General features: G+C 37.4%; 1 protein-coding gene across 6 annotated transcripts in view; it reads left to right on the forward strand.

The window, feature by feature from the left end:
* FMN2 (formin 2) overlaps window positions 1–23,074 on the forward strand; it is a 202,216-nt gene that overhangs the window by 128,565 nt on the left and 50,577 nt on the right. For all 6 annotated transcript variants that reach the window (XM_083831936.1, XM_083831934.1, XM_083831935.1 and 3 more), the window contains 6 exons: window positions 4,737–4,828; window positions 5,008–5,137; window positions 6,110–6,256; window positions 11,390–11,449; window positions 11,622–11,742; window positions 22,713–22,805. In XM_083831936.1, the coding sequence (XP_083688062.1) occupies window positions 4,737–4,828; window positions 5,008–5,137; window positions 6,110–6,256; window positions 11,390–11,449; window positions 11,622–11,742; window positions 22,713–22,805 (643 nt within the window). The remainder of the gene's footprint in view (window positions 1–4,736; window positions 4,829–5,007; window positions 5,138–6,109; window positions 6,257–11,389; window positions 11,450–11,621; window positions 11,743–22,712; window positions 22,806–23,074) is intronic.

The raw sequence follows: 23,074 nt of genomic DNA on the forward strand, positions 1-23,074 counted from the left end.
TTTTTGACACAAATGCTGGAGGGTAATACAAAAGCTCTTTTTGTATCTGTTCTCAAATTTGCAGATAGATAATAGACATTAACCATACAAAAATAAGCTAACCAGTAATAATTCTGAGAAATAATTTTCAACAGTAGTTGTGCAGAAGACTTGTCATCCTCATTCCTTTTCTGTCATAATTTAAAGTACCCAGAATTTTTATTTTGTGTGTTATACTTTGTTTATACTTAAAAAAAAAAAAAAAAAAAAAAAGAATGTAATTAAAAAAAAAAATGTTAGTAGGGAAACTCACTTATTTTTGGAGGATTTTTTTTTTTAAGCATAAATTGAATAAGTGAGGGTTTTTTAAGTCTAAGTTGACTTAAAAGGCGGGGGGGGGGGGGAAGGAGGAGCAAATGATGTTATGTATCTTGGCTTTAGAAAGGCCTTTGACACTGTCACAGGGTATTCTAGAAAAGCCTTATCTAATGGAAGATAAGCCCAGTTGGCTCTTCCAAAGACTGGGTGAAAAGCCACTTAGAAAAGTGTGTTCTGACAGTAGATCACAGGAATTCCTTATTAAATGAAACAATACATTGATGGTGGCTCCTCATCTTTCTGGTAAGAGTTTGGAGCTATGCAATATTTTTATTTAAGTCTTATATTCATATACGTTATAATGTTTTTAAAATGTTTTCATATTCAACAGCAGCATAAAGTAAGCCTGAGACAGTTCTATTTTGAGTATTACGCTTTGATTAAAGAAAGGTGGGTCAGTAACTAATAGAGCAGAGTAAAACACTGATTTTAAGCTAAGACCATGATTTACTAGTCAAAACCTGAATGTAGTGTAATTGTTCAGAGTAAAACATGTTTGGCTGAGGACATACTCCTGTGTTCTTTGCAACAGGAGAAATAGTAAATTGCAGCGTGGGAGATTTAGATAAGATATTAGGAAAAGTATTCCAGGGATGAGGATAGCAGAAAACACTGGCTGTTGGAGAGGTTTTGGATTCTTCCACCTGCAGCTTAGAAGACAGGGAGGAGTAATATCTGTCAGAGATAACAGAAGTTCTGATATTGCTTGGGTAAGGGGGATAGAGTGGATGATACTGTGACAAAGAGGTGATCTTTGAGTTGACCTCAGGAGTTAAAAATATATTGTCCATATATCTCCTAATTTTAAAATGTCTAGTGATCAATGCAATACTTTAGGAGAATCTATTGTTTTAGTTTGTTTAATTTAAGTGGCTATTGTAAAAAATGGAGTAAAGCATTGTATCTTACATTTGATTTCAAACCCATATATGTATATGCATGTATATGTCTATTATTTTTGAATAAAATATAGAAATTTTGTTATAAAAACTATTTGTTTAAATAGCTTTGGAAGTTTTCAGGAACTATAGTAAGTTAGCAATAGTACTTAATATATATTTAAGTATCTTAAGTGATTTATTGAAAGTTACTTAAATGAATGCATAAAACGGAAGTAATTTTTAATACACAGTCATAGCTTTAGTTTTTCCATTAATCTTACTTGTCTTGTATTTGATTTCCACCTCTTGCTTCTCCCCCCTGTGACTGGGCATGTCTAATTCTTCCTTTTTGTCAGGATTAACAAAATAAACAGTAACATAGTAACAAAATAATTTTCGTGTGGAATTCTAAGGATAAAATTATCATACCCAACTCACTCATTTCAGACTGATTATGGTCACCTTCGTTACACTATAGCTTTGGAGTCTGTTCAGGCCTATCAGAAAGCTTTGTGGGTCAGAGTTAACTCTGACCATTAGAGTCCCTTCTACAGAACTGTGTGAGACCTCTAAGAAGGAAGAAAACTGCTCATTTGTTTAATGCACTGGCAAAGGATTAGTTGTGTTTCCCCCAAGTTTTTGGAAGGAAATCTCTCTGTCAGAGCTTTGTAACACCGAAATCTTAGAATGCCATTTTCTTGGAAGATTAATATTTCTAGTAAGTTTTTTTTTATCATCAATTACCTATTGTTAGAAGATAAACCCTTTAAGGCAATAGTTTTTCCTTCTTTTTGGTTATTCTTTAAAGTTGCATACTGTGAATACAGATAAAACATGATACTGTTGACTGTGAGAATGTGCTCTAAGTATAGCTACAACATTATGGTGTTTCCAACATGAAGGATAGATGCCACTGCTCACAGATTTGGATTCTCTTACTGACCTCAAACAGTCCTCTGCTAACAGGTGACATAGATTTCAGTATGCAGCTACTGCCTTTGAATAAATAGTATCCATGTTGCTTCCCCTGTACTTCTAAAATATATGGATGTAATCCTTTGACAGGCAGGAGAAATGAAGTTATGATGCAAGAAAAGAGTGTTGTTATGTATTGGGCCTGGAGCCAAGACTATTAAATCTAGAACTAATGCTTGTTTGTTTCAGTCCTGTAGAGAGACATCTTTCCTAATCCTCACCCCATGTCCAGATGGGTCTTCTAAAATGTCTGAATCCAATTTTTAGACCTTAGTATCTTAAAAAGCTCCTTCTCCTCAGGATGAATTATACAAGCAAAAATTACTACTGTAATTATATTCCTATATCCTATGCCTACCTCGAAAGAAACAATACCTAGAACAGTGCCTTTGGAGGATGAATCCCCAGGTTTGTTTGATATTGGGGTATGTGTAAAGTAGTGTAAGACTAGCTCTTAAGAATATGACAGATAGGATAGATTGAGGAAGGATTGAGCAAGTCAAGGGAAATTATTATTCCCCTCTCCTCAGCACTGGTGAGCCCCAATCTGGGGTGACATGTCCCGTTCTGGCCCTCCCCAGTGCAGGTGACATGGACATGGAGCAAGTCTAGCGCGCAAGTCTAGCGCAGAGCCACAGTGGTGATGAAAGGCATGGAGGATCTGTCATACAAGAAGAGGCTGAGAGAGCTAGGGGTAAGCTTGGAGGAGAGAGAGCTCAGGGAGGTCTTACCCAGCATATCTAAATACCTGACTGGGTAAGAGGGAGTAAAGAACAGAGATAGACCAGTAATGCCTAGTGTGGCAATGGGCCACAAAGGCAATGGGCCTCTTGAAATTTAAATGATGGAGACTTCATTTAGAAATGAAAATACCATTTATTTATTTTTTTTCTGTAAATGTGACACTGGAACAGGCTACCTAGAGAGGTTGTGGAGTCTCCATCCTGAGAGATGTCCAAAACCTGACTGAAGTATTGAGCAATCTGTTCTAGCTGCCTCTGCCTTGTGCCAGAGGGTTGGACTAGATGCTCTCCAGAGGTCCCTTCAAACCTCAACTGTTCTGTAATTCTGTGATACAGATACTGCTACCATTATAATATCATAGCATCAAGAACAAATTTTATTGGGGGGCGGGGGGGGGGGGAGTTGCTTGCAATATCAGTTGGAGCATTTCATAGATGAGATCAGACTAGTTTAGAGAAGATGACCCTTGAAAAACTTCCACAGGAACACTGGCTAAATACTAGGATGTATAGTACTTGAGACAAATGGTCTTGTTGACATTTCCAGACTTATTGGATTGATCAGAGAAACTGAGGCATCTTTCTGTTTCACGTAAGGATTTTTTCTCCCTTTTCACATGAGATGTTCAACAACCTCAGAAGAACTGTCCAAACCTGACTTTCTAGTTTCAAATTGCTGCTGGAGCCATGGCAGTATGATTTTAGATAGTTCCCTAATTCTTCTAATCATGCAAAATCAGGCAAGACAGAATGCAGGTGCAGCCGATCTTTTGCTTTGGCATTAAGTAGTTAGAACGCCATTTTCCACTGTTGTCTTTGAGTTCTGTGGTGGAGTAAGTTCAAAAACATATGCAGTGTTTTCTTAAAGGAATAAATATAGATATATTTCCTACTTTTTCTTACGTTATTGCACAGATTTGTGTTTTGACTCTATTTTTAAAACCACCATGGATGTCAAAAGAAGGGTCAGGAGGAGAAATTTCTTTCCGCTTCTATTCCTTTCCATGATATTTGATTTTCCAGCACTGTAACTGGAAAGAAAAAATAATTTATTTGTATCATGGAGCATGGAAAGAAGTGAAGCTCTGTTTCTTTTGATTTAAATATTGAAGAGACCACAAAATGTACCACAGAGTTCTCCAAGATACTAGACAGCTTACATATAATTGTTTTGGCTTATTAAGATACAAAATGAAAATAATTTTGCTCCATAGAAGTATGCAGTAGTTCTCATGTATTGTGGTATATATGATAGCTCCATTATAAATCAGTTAATTGCTGTTATTCCGTAGCTTTCTCCAAATACAAAATAAAGTTTTAATTGCAGTAAGCAATGCAAACATTTTCATTTAGGTGGGCTTGTTTGTTTGTTTTAAGCAGTGGATATTATTTAAATATATTTAAAAATCAGATTGCATGCAAATGCAACCCAACAGACTTGGAAAGAAAAACACATCTCAAGAAGAAAGTTCTTTGATCCGAGGGTTTTATAAACAGTCAAAGAAAAGGGAGTGGGGACAGAGATTATTCTCAGTACATGGTTGAATGAATAAATCTTTTACAGATTATCAGTAATCAATAAAATTATATGGAAGATGTTCTGTCTTCATTAATGTATTTATACTTAAAATCACTCCATGGACTAAGTAGTTTTACTATAAGCAGATACCAGAAAGAAAAAAAAAATCCATAAATGAGATTAGTGACAAGGGCATCTGTTTGTGCTTTTTGACTGGGTTTGTAAGTAACACTTTTTAATTACTTTGTTTGTTTATTCCAGAGAGCACAATCGGATGAATTAGAAAAAATAGAAAAGCACAGCAAGGCATCTAAGGAAAAAGAAAATGCGAAGTCTTTGGATAAGCCAGAACAGTAAGAGCATACTTGGAAAATAATTCTGTTTACTTCAGTAAAAGTTGCGTGTTGCAGTAGACTAGCTATACATGTTATAATAGAAAAGAAAACAAAAAGCAGAACAAAACAACAAAAAAAGCCCAGCCTCTGAATGTACTGACATTGGCTCAAAATGTTTTCTTTATTTGTTCCTACAGGTTCCTCTATGAACTCTCACTAATTCCCAACTTTTCAGAACGTGTATTTTGCATCCTGTTTCAGTCAACATTTTCAGAAAGCATTTGTTCAATCCATCGCAAACTTGAATTGTTACAGAAACTGTGTGAGGTAGGTTGTGCTCCATAAAGAGGTAGAGCTAAATTTTTGATATTTAATCTTGTTAAGTTGTACTCATATTTCAAGTTTTCTCTTTATTTACTTTAAGTGCTCATTAAATCTGAAGGATAGCAGTCCTGCAGAATAGAACATTTTATGATTGTACTTCAACATCAAAGCAAATTTTAAGATTCAGTTTTGGTACTGAACTATATCATATTGTTGCCATCAATGCATGTCAGCCTCTGGAAAACAGTGCACCGTCTCCTTTTGTCAAAGCAAAATCTTTCTTCATAGTGACTGTGTCATTCCTTTCCAAAAGAATACCAGTTCAGTTCACCTTGTGTTTGCTTGTATTTTGGAAGCACAAATAAATTATATTTCCAAGGTCTAAAATGATTTAGAGATAGCAATGTTGACTCTAGCTGGAAGAGATTCCTGTAATTTAGTGATCCCCCGCAAAAACAAAACCGCCAACAACAAAAAGAAACAAAACACTACATGGCTTTAACAAGCAGACCTTTATCAGTACTTTAATAACTCAAAACCATTTTAAATGATGTTTACTTGTTTTACCACTTATTTTGTCTGTTTGTTTTAATCTAAATGTTTTAGTTATTCTATATGGGTGTTTTAGGGACTTATTGCAGAACCCTTTCCTGAATAAAATAGATCATTCCTGTCAGCACCAGTTAAGAATTTACTGTTTAATTTTTCCCAGATGATCACCTCTCATAATACCATATAGCTTTCCTATTTTTTTAAATAAATATCTTAATTGGAGATATTTTTTTCATTCACAATATGTTGGTAATATTCTACATCTTTGTATTTCACCAGAAGATTATTTCCTATATTTGAGCCTTGATGTAAGTATTATTTCTAAACAGTGTCCACAAATCTGCTTAAAAACTGTTGCCAGTTATACTGGTAACAGTAGATATTACTGAGATTTTTGAGAACTGTTTCTCTTCTGTTTTATAGACACTGAAAAATGGATCAGGAGTAATGCAGGTCTTGGGTTTGGTTCTTGCCTTTGGAAATTACATGAATGGTGGAAACAGGACAAGAGGACAAGCTGATGGGTTTGGACTAGATATCCTGCCAAAACTGAAAGATGTCAAAAGCAGTGTAAGTTGATTTTAGACTTCCTGTAGGCCTTACAATGTTAAATTATTTCCAAAAATTACTCTTTCTCTATTTCTAAATAAAAGATGTGAAACCTAGGCATATCAAAGGGAACAATTTTGTTACTGTACTTAGCTGACTGCACTCCTAGAACTGAATGTATTTCCATAGCCATTTGGAAATGAACTATTTCTTTCACTTACAAACAAAAATATTTTAAATTGTCTTAGTTCCTAATCTGATATGTATTTGACTTTTGGTATACTGTATAGTCTCATTTTTTTTTGCATTCACAAGCAATGATCCTTACTCTTAAAAGGTTTATTGCAGAAGTAGAAACAGTTGAATCACAACTTTTTTTTCGGTACTGATTCAAAATTTTTGTGAGAAGTAGTAGTTGCTCCCGAAAGTAGTTGATTAGACATCATATTTGTTATAATACAAAATTCATCCTTTGTATATATCATGATTACATAGTATGCATTTCACATTAGACCATGGATCCAGATGAGTAAAGTACAATCACAAGTACTTGTTGATTTAAAATTCATCTAGTACAGTTATATGGGTAAGGAGAATGCTGAGTAGTCTTGTCTCTCTTGCGCAGTGCTAGACTGAAGCTTGTGTGTTACCAGCACTTTTTGGCTTTGGTTATTCATACTGGGGTTGTGTTAAAAGCTTTGCTTCTGTTTACAGGGAAACAATTATCTTTGAGTCTCTATGTCTATGATGAAAAGACCCATCTGAATGTGGACAGTGGTATGAGAATGGTTATAGTAATAATTCTTAAGAATTTAAATTGGCCCCTACATCTATCTAGTGAATCATTGTCAAGATCTGCTGTTCTGAAAGTGGCAGAGAAAGAAGAGTTTGTTTCCCTGCTTCCTCATTTCCTAAATATACATGCTTTAGCTTTTGTGTAAGGTAATGTACTCAGAATGTTTAACCATATCAACTACTTTCCTCTAAAAGTGCGAAGGAACTTCATTCTGGTGCACTTGTTTCTTCAGCAAGCCAAGAGTGGTAATGTGAATGACACCATAGTAAAGACCGTATAGGACAATTTACTTTAGCAGAAACTTTATGGTGTACATCACCAGTTTTAGAACTTGGATCAGCAGAACGTTTAGGCTGACTAAATTTGGTTTGGTGGCTCAAGTCTTAAATACTTAATCTGCTGGAAATGTTCACAGATTTCTAGGTTGGAAGAGACCTCAAGATCATCGAGTCCAACCTCCGACCTAACACTAAGTACTCCACTAAACCATATCGCTAAGCTCTACATCTAAACGTCTTTTAAAGACCTCCAGGGATGGTGACTCCACCACCTCCCTGGGCAGCCCGTTCCAATGCTTAATAACCCTTTCGGTAAAGAAGTACTTCCTAACATCCAACCTAAAACTCCCCTGTCGCAACTTTCGCCCATTCCCCCTCGTCCTGTCACCAGGCACGTAGGAGAACAGACCCACCCCCACCTCTCTACAGCCTCCTTTAAGGTAACTGTAGAGAGCGATAAGGTCGCCCCTGAGCCTCCTCTTCTCCAGGCTGAACAATCCCAGCTCCCTCAGCCGCTCCTCGTAAGACTTGTTCTCCAGACCCCTCACCAGCTTGGTCACCCTTCTCTGGACTCGCTCGAGCACGTCCATGTGCTATCGAGGGGCCCAAAACTGAACACAGTACTCAAGGTGCGGCCTCACCAGAGCCGAGTACAGGGGCACAATCACTTCCCTAGACCTGCTGGCCACACTGCTTCTTATGCAAGCCAGGATGCTGTTGGCCTTCTTGGCCACCTGGGCACACTGCTGGCTCATATTCAGCCGACTATCAACCAACACTCCCAGTTCCTTCTCGGCCAGGCAGCTTTCCAGCCACTCATCTCCCAGCCTGTAGCTCTGCTTGGGGTTGTTGCGCCCCAGGTGCAGGACCCGGCACTTGGCCTTGTTGAACTTCATACAGCTGACCTCAGCCCATTGCTCCAGCCTATCCAGATCCTCCTGCAGAGCCTTCCTGCCCTCGAGCAGATCGACACACGCACTTAGCTTGGTGTCATCTGCAAACTTACTGAGGGTGCACTGGATGCCCTCATCCAGATCATCGATAAAGATATTGAAGAGGACCGGCCCCAGTACCGAGCCCTGGGGGACACCACTAGTGACCAGCCTCCAACCAGATTTGAATCCATTCACCACAACTCTCTGGGCCCGGCCATCCAGCCAGTTTCTAACCCAGCGAAGCGTACGCCAGTCCAAGCCCCGAGCAGCCAGTTTCTTGAGGAGAATGTTGTGGGGAATGGTGTCAAAAGCCTTACTGAAGTCAAGGTAGACCACATCCACAGCCTTTCCCTCATCCACCAAGCGTGTCACTTGGTCATAGAAGGAGATCAGGTTTGTCAAGCAGGACCTGCCTTTCATAAACCCATGCTGACTGGGCCTGATCACCTGCTTGCCCTGCAAGTGCCGCGTGATGACCCTCAAGATAATCTGCTCCATGAGCTTTCCTGGCACTGAGGTCAAACTGACAGGCCTATAGTTCCCCGGGTCTGCCCTGCGGCCCTTCTTATAGATGGGCGTCACATTGGCTAGCCGCCAGTCAACCGGGACCTCCCCCGATAGCCAGGACTGCCGATAAATGATGGAAAGCGGCTCGGCCAGCTCCTCCGCCAGTTCTTTCAGTACCCTCGGGTGCATCCCATCCGGCCCCATCGACTTACGCACATCCAAGCTCCGTAGCAGGTCGCCAACCGTTTCCTCATGGATAGCGAAGGCCACATCCTGCTCCCCATCCCCTTCCACCAGCTCAAGGCACTGGGTATCCAGAGAACAACCGGTATTGCCGCTAAAGACTGAGGCAAAGGCGGCATTAAGCACCTCAGCTTTTTCCTCATCCTTAGTAACTAGGTTTCCCCTCGCATCCAGTAAAGGATGGAGATTCTCCTTAGTCCTCCGTTTCGCGTTGATATATTTGTAAAAGGATTTTTTGTTGTCTTTAACGGCAGTAGCCAGGTTGAGCTCCAGATGAGCTTTGGCCTTTCTAATTTTCTCCCTGCACAGCCTCGCTACATCCTTGTAGTCCTCCTCAGTGGCCCGCCCTTTTTTCCAAAGATTATAAACCCTCTTTTTTCTGCTAAGCACAAGCCGCAACTCTCTGTTGAGCCAGGCCGGTCTTCTTCCACGCCGGCTCGTCTTGGACACGTGGGGACGGACCGCTCCTGTGCCATCACAATTTCCTTCTTGAGGAGCGCCCAGCCTTCCTGGACTCCTCTGCCCTTCAGAATCGCCTCCCAAGGGACTCGGCCAACCAGTGTCCTGAGCAGCTAAAAGTCAGCCCTCCGGAAGTCCAATACAGCAGTTTTACTGGTCCCCTTCCTGGCCTCACCAAGAATAGAGAACTCTATCATTTCGTGGTCACTCTGCCCAAGACAGTTTCCGACCACCACATCTCCCACCAGTCCTTCTCTGTTTGTGAAGAGAAGGTCTAGCGGGGCACCACCCCTGGTAGGTTCACTGACCAGCTGCGTCAGGAAGCTATCTCCCACGCTCTCCAGAAACCTCCTAGACTGCTTTCTCTGTGCCGTGTTGTGTTTCCAGGATATGTCCGGGAAGTTGAAGTCCCCCACGAGGACAAGCGCCGACGATTTTGCAACTTCTGTCAGTTGCCTATAAAACTCCTCATCCGTCTCCTCATCCTGGTTCGGCGGTCTATAACAGACCCTGACCAGGAAGCTAGCCTTGCCAGCCTTCCCGCGGATCCTAACCCACAGGGATTCAACCTTATCATTCCCAGCCTGGAGTTCCACAACGTCAAAAGATTCTCTAATGTAGAGAGCCACGCCACCACCCCCTCTGTGCTGCCTGTCCCTCCTGAAGAGCCGATATCCAGGCATTGCAGCACTCCAGTCGTGGGAGCAGTCCCACCACGTCTCCGTGATGGCAACCAAGTCGTAGCCTGCCTGCTGCACAATGGCTTCCAGCTCCTCCTGTTTGTTACCCATGCTGCGTGCATTAGTGTAGATGCACTTCAGCTGGGCCATCGCCTTCTTCCCCGGCCTAGCCATTGTTTCCCCCTGGCACAGCTCCAACAAGCCTTGTTTGAGCCCTGTCCCCCTTCTTACCTAGTTTAAAGTGCTCTCTATGAGCCCCGCCAGCTCCTGGCCTAGGATCCGTTTTCCCCTTGGAGATAGGGACCCGTCTGGGGCCATCAGGCCGGGTGCCGAGTAAAGCTCCCCATGGTGAAAAAACCCAAAATTTCTGTGCTGGCACCAGCCTCTGAGCCACCTATTAACCACGCGAGCTTTCCATGTCCTCTCTGTGCCTCTCCCTTCCCCTGTAGGGATAGACGAAAACACCACCTGCACTCCCGCTCCCTCCACCAATCGTCCCAGCCCCCTATAGTCCTGTTTGATAGCCTTGAGGCTTCTATTTTCAACATCGTCACTGCCAGCCTGGACTATCAAAAGCGGGTAGTAGTCAGAGGGGCGAACCAGGTTGGGAAGCTTCCTGGTAACGTCTCTGACCCTGGCCCCAGGGTTAATGTTGTTACCGTTAACCTTGCAATTACAAAATCCATCTTCAGCTCCTTTACTACTGTTCACTCAGAAAAGTTCTTATAGTTTTCCATTTGAAAACATAGTTCTACCTAAAATCTTCTTAAATTCTAAGATTTTCAGCTGACGATCTATTACAGAAGGGAAATAAAGAGAAATCCCCCAACAGAGCCCCAAAAGGGCCAGGCCAAAAATTCATTTAGAAATATCTTTGTTTAATTAAACTTTGCTTTAGTCTATAGATGCATGTCTATAAAGACCTGAATGTTGCCAAAACAAGGTGTGTATACTAACCCAGAAACAATTTCTCTTTTTCCCTTGTTGTGAAGTTTCAAAATGCAAGGTTTCAGTTTCAAGTCAGGTATATTTCAAAAATCGGGAACGGCTTACAGAAGTGTTACCACACAATTTTCTGTTACTGTGTTTATTGACTAAATACTTTGGGGATTTTTTTTTCTTTTGATAAAGGCACTGTATCAGCAAAATATTATCTGTATGTGACTAAATATTCCTTTTATTCAAATGATCTGTTTTGTTTGTTTGTTTTTCGATGAGTTTTAGTAACGTAACAAACCTTGTTCTCTTCTACACAGGACAACAGCAGAAGTCTTCTATCTTACATTGTCTCATACTATTTGCGTAATTTTGATGAGGTGAGAATTAATTCTGCTTTTTAAAATTTGAGTTAAAAAAACAAAAGTGAACATGGTTTTCTGATGGCAAAGACAAGGAAATGCATGTAAATGTTTTGTGCTTTCAGTTATATGTTTTGCTACATAGAAAAGTAATGAGCACTGTGTAACTGCTCATTTGTGTTTTTGTCAGGATGCTGGAAAAGAGCAATGCATCTTTCCTCTTCCAGAGCCACAAGATCTCTTCCAGGCTTCACAAATGAAGTTTGAAGACTTTCAAAAGGATCTCCGCAAAATGAAGAAAGATTTGCGAGGTACTGAATTTAGATTAAGTGCTAATTATGTGTTAACAACATATATTTGCTGTTATTATTTTGTATCATTTTGAGAAATTAGATGACAGTGTAAAAATATTTGTATTTCAAGTCCTCTGTTAGCATTTTGTTTCCTTAATTTGCTTTTTCATGATTAAGCAATAATTTGTTATTTTCTGTAGCTAACCTGGAATAGGTTGTTAAAATAAACATCAAGCCAACTGATAAAATCTTGTCTCAAAACCCAAACAAATTTTTTTTATTTTCAAACTGATTTCAACAAGTCTTTCAGAAGAATTGTGAAGTATCAAACCATTTTCATGACTAAAATGTTTAAGAATTAGTTCCAAGTTACTACCTAGAAAATAAGAAAAAGTAATATGGCATGTTTTTAAAGACAGCTGAAATAACCTGACTTGCTAAAATATTATATGCAAAAGAAGTAATTTTTCTCATGTTTATGGAGTGATATTTCCTTGAATAAACTTAACTTTTAAAAATGCGATAAGTTTGCTAGACTTCAGTAAAGAACATGTATCATGTGTAACACTTATTAAAGCTGAGGACTAAACACTAAGTTTAAATAACAGTAGAGGTGGTGAAAATGCTGGCCAATAGCACCCATGATCTTCAATACTTTTGCTAAAAGTCTCAACCATACTGACCAGGTACGTAACATTATATTAAATCTTGGAAAGATGGATTCTGATCAAGAAGTCAAATGATCTTTGTAATTCTGTTGTCTTGCTGGTTTTGAATGCCAAGAGTCTTTAGACTGAGGAATGATTTGGCAAACCATTAGTTCCTGAATAATCTAGAATGGTGGGTTCAGTACTAAAAAACAAAAACAAAAACAAAAAAAACACTATTACAGAATAAAGTCTGACCTTCTCTTCTTGCTATCAGACTTTGTTCAGATGTTTTAAAATGTATTTTAAATATTTAGATGTAAAATTTAAAGTTGTTTCAAGGTCACTTATTGTGATACTGAGGAGCAAACCGAAGCAGCATCCACTTCCTGCCCTGAAGAATTTAGACAGCAAACATTTGGTAGTTCAACAATGTAAATTTATTTCTGTAGTTCTTGCAACTTTTTTTTTTTCCTGAGGGTCAGTTTTCAAGCTTGCAAATAGAGGAGAAAGATGCTTAGCTTTGACTAAGAGAAAGGACTTGGTACTTCAGGCACGTGTTTAAGAACTTTCATGGAGGTGAACATTATCCCTCACAAGTTCCCTAAAAATGTATTTATACAGACAAGGGCTTAAATATTTTTAGATGAAGATTGAAATTTGCATATGGGCATAAATTTCTTATGGAATAAATCTACACTGTGCAGTGATCAAAGTGGGGGTTTTGTAAAAATAGAAATTACATGCTTCACTCTGCCGCAAGATTGCAGTCAAATTCTTTTTGTGCTTCCAGATCCAGCCCTTAGGCTTGAATCTCCGTTGTCACTCTGTTTTGTAGTTAATGAAACTGAAAAATAGCTGCAGGCACTGACTTTTTGCCCATTCCCTTTGGGACGAACTTTTCTGGGGGCCAGTGTTGGCCCCTGTCTGCATCCACACCTGGATATGAAGTAAAAATTTCAATAACAGTTTGCAATCTCACAGCTTTCTTATCAACCCTGAGTTATGCAAAATGCTTTTTGATGTGCTTTTCCAAAGAAAAGTGTTACCCTGAATTCAAAATGATTAAAAAAAAAAAACCAAAACACTATGATTGCAAGAGCATTCACTAACAATTCTGGGTATTCCAATTGCTTAAATGTAATGCATTCAAAGAGGCAGAATAACCATATTTAATGCTGGTCTTTTCTAAATAGAGTGCAAATTTTAGCTGAATGGATAAAATGACTTCAAAGTGGTTTTCCTGTGCATTTAGTTTAAGTACACTATCAGATTTACTAATGTGCATCTGGAACCTTACAACTTGAGGAACTAGCAAGTGCCTCACTAAATGACTGACCAGAAAGGGAGAGCTGTAAGATGCTAATTATGACAAAATCCTAAATATGATCCTCTGCTTTTGAAGATGCTGAGAATAAATGAGTATGAAGTATTCCTGGGAAATACTGAATATCACCAAACTTTAAGACAGGAATAGATGTCTATGGATGTATTCCAGTTTTACAGTTAGATGTGGTTTGTAGCCATGGTCCCTTCTTCATCTGTGTTTAGGTGGAATTTTTAATGAGACGATTTCACCATGTATTTTTCTTGATGTTTCTTTGCCTGCTTTATTTTGTATTTTATCACCGAAAAAAATCCACATAGCATTGGTACAGGCAATATCACCAGTTTAAGGGTATGTTAGTTTAAAATGCTCGTTAAACAATGCACGGTGAGATCACATTTTGTAAAAATGGGGGAAAGAGGCAATCCCAAATGGATCCTTTTATAAGGTTATAAACAAAACCCAAACAAACAAAACCACAGATTGGTGGTTTATTATTAAAAAAAGAAAAAAAAAGTTTTGTAACCATAATGATAGCATTTCATTCTAGAAATGCTGTATTTTACCATATAAATATGTCAGTAACATACACAGAAACATACAGATATAAATCATCTTCATGGTTTTGTAAAATAATTTTTGTCACGCTGTTTCACAGTTTTGAGCTAAGGCTTATTTTTGTATGAAAGTAGTAGTTATTCTGATATGCCTAGGAAGAAAAAGCTCTCATAATGTACGCTTTCATCCATTTGACTGTGGATGCTCTTGTCCATTTTTATGTTTTATGAACTATATGCCTTGAAATTTGTAAATGTTAGAAAAGAGAATCTCTTCAGGGATTCTAAATTAAATTAAGTCCAAAAGACTTTCACAAAGCATGATGTGTGCCTGTTCCAAGATTAATAAGGCAGAAATTTACATTTTTTCTGTATAAAAAGCAAACAAACAAAAACAAGTAAATGTCACCTAAGCTAGTGTAGCAGAAATTCCACTAACCATACAATATAATGCTTGCAGATTATTCAGGCTTTTTTCTTTGGTTGTTATTTTAAGATAATATCCACAGGGATAAACGTAATATGGTAGATTCTTTATAAGAAATTGAAGACCAAAAAACAGGTAGAGCTTTTTATCAACAAAGTGAGTATGGCTCCATCTGTTGCTTCCAGATTTCACAGCTCTCCAGGATTCTTTAGGCTTTTTGACTTCAATGACATATAGTTTGTTAAGCAACTTGATCCGCTTTTGATCTCTCCTGGCTGTCAGCAACGCTCCTTGATGCAGTCATGCCAAGCAATGACTTCTGTTCCTATGTCATTCCACAGAAGAAACTTTAGCACTTGCCACATGACTTAAATCAACTCACCATGTAAAGAAAATTGGGCATCCAGGGTCACAAGAATGATGCATGACTCTTGCTGATTAGGACCTGTGTTGTATATCCAGTATTATTAGCATATTTTTTAGATACTTCAGAATGGTGGGGCAGACAGATGTGGAAAACATGTATTGTATAAATTAATGTTTAATCTTCTCAATGTTCTGACACTCTCTGTAGATATAATTGTGATTTAGGAAAAAATCTGGATTTGTGGCCCATGAAATTCTTCAGGGCATGTATTTCGTTTAGGAAAGAACTAGGATGGTCATAACAGTATTTATGAAATACTTATGGCAGGTTAAGACAGTTTAGAAACTGTTCTTTGGCTACTTGTTAGCATTTTAGCTTTACAATAGTAAGTTTATTCTTGCAAATCAACAACTAATTCAACTGTCATTTATTGCAAAACTTTCACTGAAGCTCAGCTAAAATGGAATTAGAAACAATGTCAGGCAGAAAATAAATCTGACTAGTGGAATGTTGAGGAGAGTAATAACACCATATCATACAGAATGCTATAAAATCAAGTCAAAGTCATTACTTGTTTATATGTCGTAGTATTGTCATACTTAATACTGTTGATTGAAAACTGATTACAAGTAATAATGATTATGATAATTTAAGTATTTGTTTTGTAGTGATGTGTTTTCTTTTTTTCCAACTGTGAGTGCTTGCAAGTCATTGCAAAGCATCCATCCGTAAGAAGCTAGGCCATATGGCCCAGGGTATCCCTTTGATTTGAAATAAACAGGAGTGAAAATGTTTATAAATTGTTAAGCATTTGCAGAACACTTTGTTTTTTAAAAAGTATGTTTTGAAAAAAGCCCCATAATAATTTGGAAAAATACATCTTCCCTATTTTTCCTGTGCTTCTTTGCTTCTTAGCATGACCTAAAATTGTCTATTCAACTTGGATCTCCTATTTTTAGGATTGATATGTGGTCTCAGGTTTAATACGGTCTGTGTAAATCAGGATTAGTAGTAACGTATCATGCAGTAGAAAGACTTCTTGTGATTGAATCTGGGGTGGTGTCAATATGGGACAGAGAGACAGGATAGTAGATATGTTATGCTTTGGTTTCTTACCAGTTTTATTCATAGGTATCTATTATAACCTTTTTGGATTTTAACAAATCATTCCTTTTGGCTTAGTAATGGTTACCACTGAAATTTAGAAAGAGGCCTCAACCCTAAGAGTGTAGTCCAGCTGTAGTTTGGGGTGGCGTTTTTCTTTTCATGGCCAACTGTTGTGCTTGGGGTGCGTGGTGAGATCGCATCCACTGTTAGCTCTTTCATAGGTAATACTAGTATATGCAGGCTAAAGTGCAAAAAAAAGTGCACCCTTCCATTTGCACATCATCCTCCCCCCCACACACAACCCAATGCCTATTTTTTTTTTCATATTTAGAAGACACAATTTACATTAAAGTTCTGATTATTGGGTTAAAACATTGGGCAACATTTCAGTGTCACTTCTTGATTGGGAGCAGGAGTAGTATTAATTCCAACTTTACGTAACAGAAAGTTAAGCAGACCTTTAGGGTACCACTACAGATAACAGGAAAGGAAGCGATTGCTCCCCTAAAACTAATTGCTAAGCAAGGTCTTGAGTCATGTCTGGGGATTTAGATAGCTAAACTGACTAAATGAAGTCCATCCAAAGAGGTTTCCCACAAACCTATTTTTTTGAATGTACTCCTACGTTGGTATTCTAAGCTGTTTGAAAGGAAGGCAGGGAGATGGAGAATTCAAATGAAAGGAAAAAAATGCATTATTGGAGGTAATTCATTACCACTTCAAAAAACTTTAACAGACACTTTCAAGGTGTCTGCATTTCTGTTATTCTCTGTCAATAGCTTTTATATAACGGGGAATTAAGATTATCATGGTTAAGACATGCTTTATTTTAAAACCTTCTGTTATATGATCCATAGATCCATATTCTATTGAAAAGATGCTCTCAGCCCTTTTGTAATAAAATGCCAAATCTTTCAAGGTAAATATTTTTAAAAATGACAGAACACTAGTTGTTTTAGTCAATCCTACTGTCATCTGTACAATTTATCTTTACAGAAGCAGCTATTGTATTAACCAAATGAAATCTTTACTTTTGCCTACTCATTAACAGCTATGCAGCCAGAAATTCTAGCTGTTTGTTCTGCTATCACTGAAAGGGTTAATTGCTGCAGCTATGCAGCATGCAGACTCCTAAACCCAAACCAGATGTAAACTAAAGCCAGGCTTTCAGTCAATCTGTGAGTCATATTTTACTGTCCTTAAAACTCCAAACAAGGAGCTGTCTATGGAATCCCTTGAAGATTCATCAGTTCTTAGTGTAAGCCTTTACAATTCCAAAAAAATAAATAAAAGAAAATTAAGAGCTCTTTCTGTGCTTGTAGCTGAGTTCATCAGTTTCTTTCGATGAGATGAGTATTGTTCTCCTTTGATAAAGTCTAAACTCTCTTTTAAAGTCAGAAGTTGCATCTATAAGGAATAAGAAAGAACTGAGGAAGTTGTGAAAGCAGTGGTTATGCTGTTATATACTTTTCAGGCAAGTTGGCCACCGGCATATCTGCTGGGGGAGTCTGAGTACTCAGACCCTCTGAAAATCAGGGACAAAATTCCTTAAAGACATAAACAAATAGTCTATTAAATCTTAGTGCAACTTGTTCTCTCAGGTATCTTAAACTCTTGAAAATCCACCTGAGTTCTATAGGACTCATATAAGTTTGTGGTTTCAGATGTGGTTCACCAAAACAGCCTAACAAACCTCAGTTCATTAACCATCCCAAAATAATTCACAGTTCTGTTTGCTTTCTTATTGTTGGGCTGTTTTTTGTAGTTGTTGTTTGTTTTTATGTGACATGAAACTTGTGTGTTTTGGAAGTGCTGAAAGAAAAATCATACTGTTCACTACTATCCTGATCGAAGACAATACAGTAAGCCTGAGGAGTCATTGATCATCTGCTCATGCATTTTGTTCAAAAAAGCATATTTTAATATGAGTAGCAAAGATTTGCACTTCCAAGAACTAAAATTTGGCATCCAGAAGAACTAGTTGGAAAACAGCAATAAAAGGATACTTTAAATCTTAAAAATATTTTTTCCTAAAAAAAAAAACAAAACAAAACTGTTTTTGATGCTGCAATTAGGTGTATCTTAAATCACTTACTGGAGTCACTTAATGGAAGCATTAATACAGTGCATGGAATGTTTTGTGACTTATCTTGCATTTTTATAGATGTTTCTTAATCAATATTGGCTGCTGTGAAACTTCATGCAGTTTTAATATATTGACCTAAAGTAGGAGTAGTAGTTTTTTTTTTTTTTTATACAGCAGTCTAACACAGATTTGAGAAATGGCAATTAATGGTATTTTCACATGGAAACAGTGAATGAGATGAGATTCTTAAGATACTGTGTACAGCTGTAATTACATTTTATTTTTAATTCCTGACCTGTTTTTTTTACACCCATTTCCATTTGTACGTATGGGCAAAAAGCTATCAGTTTGAGACTGCTAGCTCAAAAACTTATCTGATATCAGTTTGAGACTGATAGCACACGAGACTTAGAAGTTCCTCCCAGAAAAGCTCATTTGCATTGCTTCTCCAGAGAATCATACACAGTCCCCTACAACTTATGAGAGGGGATGAATTTAGGTGGACTGTTGGTCTTTTCCATTGTTGAAATACTGCTTAGATGTTAATAATGATTTAGAAGGTTGAGAAAGAGGTGTCTCGGCCTGCACCAACACCTGCTTAGGATTTCAAGTCCTTAGAAAGTATGAGGTCAGTGCATGTGGACTGGGTAGCCAGGACTACAGACAACTGAAACCTTCACTATCTAAAGCAACGTGAAGAAGTTTTTATCCTTCTTTGTGTCTGCTTGGGCAATGCCAGATTCTGAGATAAGTTTCTATGTAGTGGTTGGCTTTTGTGTTGGCCTACATTACTCTCATCTGTGGCGCCTTGAACACCATTCCATTTTAACATTATAAAAAAAATATAATTTGCTTAAAATAAACTGAGCTATCTACACTAGTATTGTCTTTATGTTGCTTAAACATCTCCCAACATGTAAGAATAACCAAACCTGTAAGCATAGGGTTGATAATAGGCAAATTTTGAGTTTACTTGATGGAGTCAGAAAAGAGACAAGGTTTTGTTCTACACAAAACTTTTACAAATTCATTACAGCAGATCTAATTTGCCACCCTAGTCCTTTGATATCTGGGAAGTCTAGTTGAGCTGTTTTGTGGAAAATGTGATTGAGTATAAAGCTGAGGGGAGGGGGGGGGAATTAAATATGGAAGACTGATATTTTTGCATACTTTTTTTTCCATGTTTCACCTCCACATTGCTTAGAAGTTATTAAATACACTTCTGACATATTTATTCAGTATCGTGTTCCTTCACTTGGGCAGAAATATTGGTAACTGTGTAGTGTTTTATGTTCCTTTCATATGATGACCACTTTAATTCCCTCAGTTACTGTGAGGAATAACAATACCTCATCCAAATAGAGGGGTTTTATGCTCTGGTGACAAATTACAGAATATGATAAATGAGTGCTATAACCAACAGGTTGTGCAGGGAGACCATGATTCCAAACTTGGTGCTCTGGAGAACTAGAAAACATGTAGAAGAAAAAGCTGACAGGATTGTTAATTCTTTAATGAAGAAAGCATCCAACGAGCTAATTTGTTCTAAACACTATCTGTCTCAAAGCTGGCAGTTTATAACATAGATATTAGTGTGGTAATAATGATAGCGTTTCTCCATTTTTTATTTATTTATTTTTTTAAAAGTTGGATATTATATATGGTGTTTTTCTGTAAAGCAAAAAAAAAAAAATAAAAAATGGGAGGGGGGGGTGTTCTGTTGTTTTTTAAGTGACTTGCACATCATTAGAAATTCAGGAATAGGGTCAAAACCAAACCTGAACTACTATTCTTCTGAACATGACTAATTGTAGTCTTTTCATGTAGGGAGAAGGAAAAACAAAACAAAACAAAAAACCCACACAAACACACAAAAAGCAATCTGGAGAAACAAAGATATAATTAACTCCACTCCCCCCCCAGCACATACACAAACAAACCAACCATGGAAGGGCTCTTCCAGTATCTGACTGGTTAAGACATTTCATTCTGACAATATTACATATGTTTTTCTTTTTCATAGCAAGTTGAATATAAAATATAGTATATCCCTGCATTTCCTTATAGATTTTGAAAAAGGACTGCTTCAAGCTATTGGAATGGGGTATAAAACTAAGGTCTCTATGAATCTTAACACTGTGAAGAATATGTAATACATATTTTGGAAACAGATATGGAATTTGAGTGACATGAAATGGATGGTTATGGCAGGGTTTATAGCGTCTCGCAACTTTGTTACTTCTGAATAGGTGAAAATAATAGTGTAAAAATGTCATCGTCAGAATTCATTCCTTTGCAGAATGGTACATAATTCCTCTATTTTGTCTATCCTATGCTGTATGAAAATTCATGGAACTTTTAAAGACCTTGAAGATACTTTGAGAACTTTTGGGACATGACTCTGTTCATGCTTTTTATGAAAGGATTTTTATAAGGAATTTAAAAGTTTTCTTTGCTAAAAGTATCAACACACCTTGATATTTTTTCACAATCTTCAAATATAGCAAAAATATCAGCATAGAAAAGGCAAGCTGAATCACTGTGGCAACAGGCTATAAGTTGACCAACAGAAATATCTGTTTATCAAAGGAACAGATTCTATTCTGTTCCATTCTGAAATAATAGATTTCTCCAATTTTAGAAATGTTTCACGTACAGTAGTAATTCCATATGCATATTTGACTTAACATATGACTGAATGTTTTATAGGCCTGCCCATTTAAATATGTGAATGTATATATATTAAAAAAAAAATGCTTCATAAGCAGGGTTACCTGTTTAATTGAACATATTCATGTTCAATTTTGTTTTGCTTTCTAAAAATCTTCTGGTACTTATTTCTATTTTCCTTTAAGCTAAATTAAAATGAGACTGAAATTGTTATTGTCTCCCTGGCTTCACTTTGCTTCTGTGGACTTGCTGATTATGATTTGAATCAGTCTCCCTTTCTGTATTTGTGCATTTTAAAATCAATACTGCTAGTTGTCTTTTGTGTATTCACAGCTATGAGGAATGATGATTAAACAGTGTCTGAGGTCTAAATCTGCAATATCCAAAGATTTGTCCCAGACATAGCAGAACAGATGAGTAGTACAGTAAAGGTGAATCAATTTCCACAACTAACAATACAAAAGAGTGATGTGACTACCATCATATCTGTTTACCTTGTTGGTGCTTGAATGACTAGGTACAGATCTACAGTGGGCTGGCTGACCAGCATTTGTTATAGGTAATGAATCTCCAGTTCATTACCTTAAATTATATTATCTTTAATTGCAATACCACCACCATGCTCTTTCTGATACGTCATTAATTTGTTGCTGTAAACTAGATAATGTTATTACTACAGATTGTGAATTCATGCTTGGTTAAGTAAGAATGACCTGACAACTAATTATTATTATTTTTTTAAATTCCTGAAATCCTTTAAAATATTACAGAATCACATTTTTTGAACACACAATGTATTTAAGGCTACTATTTGTTTATTTCCGGTCATCAAAAACAGACTATTTCTCATCTGTAGGTATTTGGACTGATCCCATTCTAGACATCATCTATATTTAAAGTAGATAGTTATAATAGTGCATTCTGCATCTTCAGATTTTTTTAATCTCTAATTATTTTTTGTTTGTAAAGACATAGCAATAATCCTGTTCCTCTGAAAGAAACCCTTGAAGTGTAAATGAGAAATACACTTTTTGCATATGTGCACTTTTATTGGAAAACTTGAGGCACAGTCATTTTCCAGATGTAGTGTCAATTATTTTGTTGCCCCAGACTGAATTACCTTGGTTCATCTGTGGGAATATGGTGATACCACCTAACCAATTACTTATATGTCAGGGAAGCTTTGGGCTCAAACTTTGCCCTGGTCTCTGGTGCAGTAAGAACCTAGCTGTCCTCCCCTGAGGTCTCTTCAAGCTATAATGACTCTACTCTCATATTCTTGCACTTCAATAATTTTTCACTGTTACTTTTGAACAATGCAAAACACTTAACCCCATCTGTGGTTTTCGCAGGTATTAAGCCATCACCTATACATAAGCACTATGATTAAGGTCCCTCCAAACAGTTTGTGCTGGTTTTGCAACTGAATTTTATTTTGATTAAGGTATTTCACCTAGGTTCATGTATATCAAACTGACTTGCAATCACTGTTCATAATCACTGTTCAGTCTCTTAAATTTGCCTGTCTTCTTCAAAACAGTTGAATACTTTTGTTAATCTGCTCATTTAAAATAATGCACTGGTTACAAGTAATCTTCATATTTTGGTCAAAAACATTTGACCACAGCATAGCTGTTCCTGAATATATTATCATAGTGTATGTACTTGAAATAGTATGCTTGAGGAACATATTCCAGCAATTTCACTGGCTATATGTTAATTCAAGGGTGTCTTTTATTACAGTGTGTAGATCCATACTATGATGTGTCATCCTAAACTAATCTGTTATTTCAATTTCAGTATGTGAGACAGAAGCAGCAAAAGTTTATCAGCTATCACTAGAAGAGCACCTCCAGCCTTTCAAAGACAGCATGGAACAATTCATTAGTCAAGGTAAATAATGAAACGTCACTTAACCTTTTAATGACATTTCAAAGGCAAGTTATGGGAACAATGTTTATACATTGTGGGAAAGAGACTGTTTATTTTGGCATCATAGAAAGACGTGGATTAGTTTAATCAGATGCCACACAGTTCTAAAAGATTTACAAAATGATTCTGTTGTACTGTAGGTGACTCATTCTCTTCTGCATGACAGCAAAGACAAATGCTATTGGCTCAAGTGTGTGATCTTCCGATAAGTTCAGCATTCCAGAGAAAAT

Source organism: Anser anser (genome assembly GCF_964211835.1).
Source record: "Anser anser genome assembly, chromosome: 3".
NCBI classification, from domain to species: Eukaryota; Metazoa; Chordata; class Aves; order Anseriformes; family Anatidae; genus Anser; species Anser anser.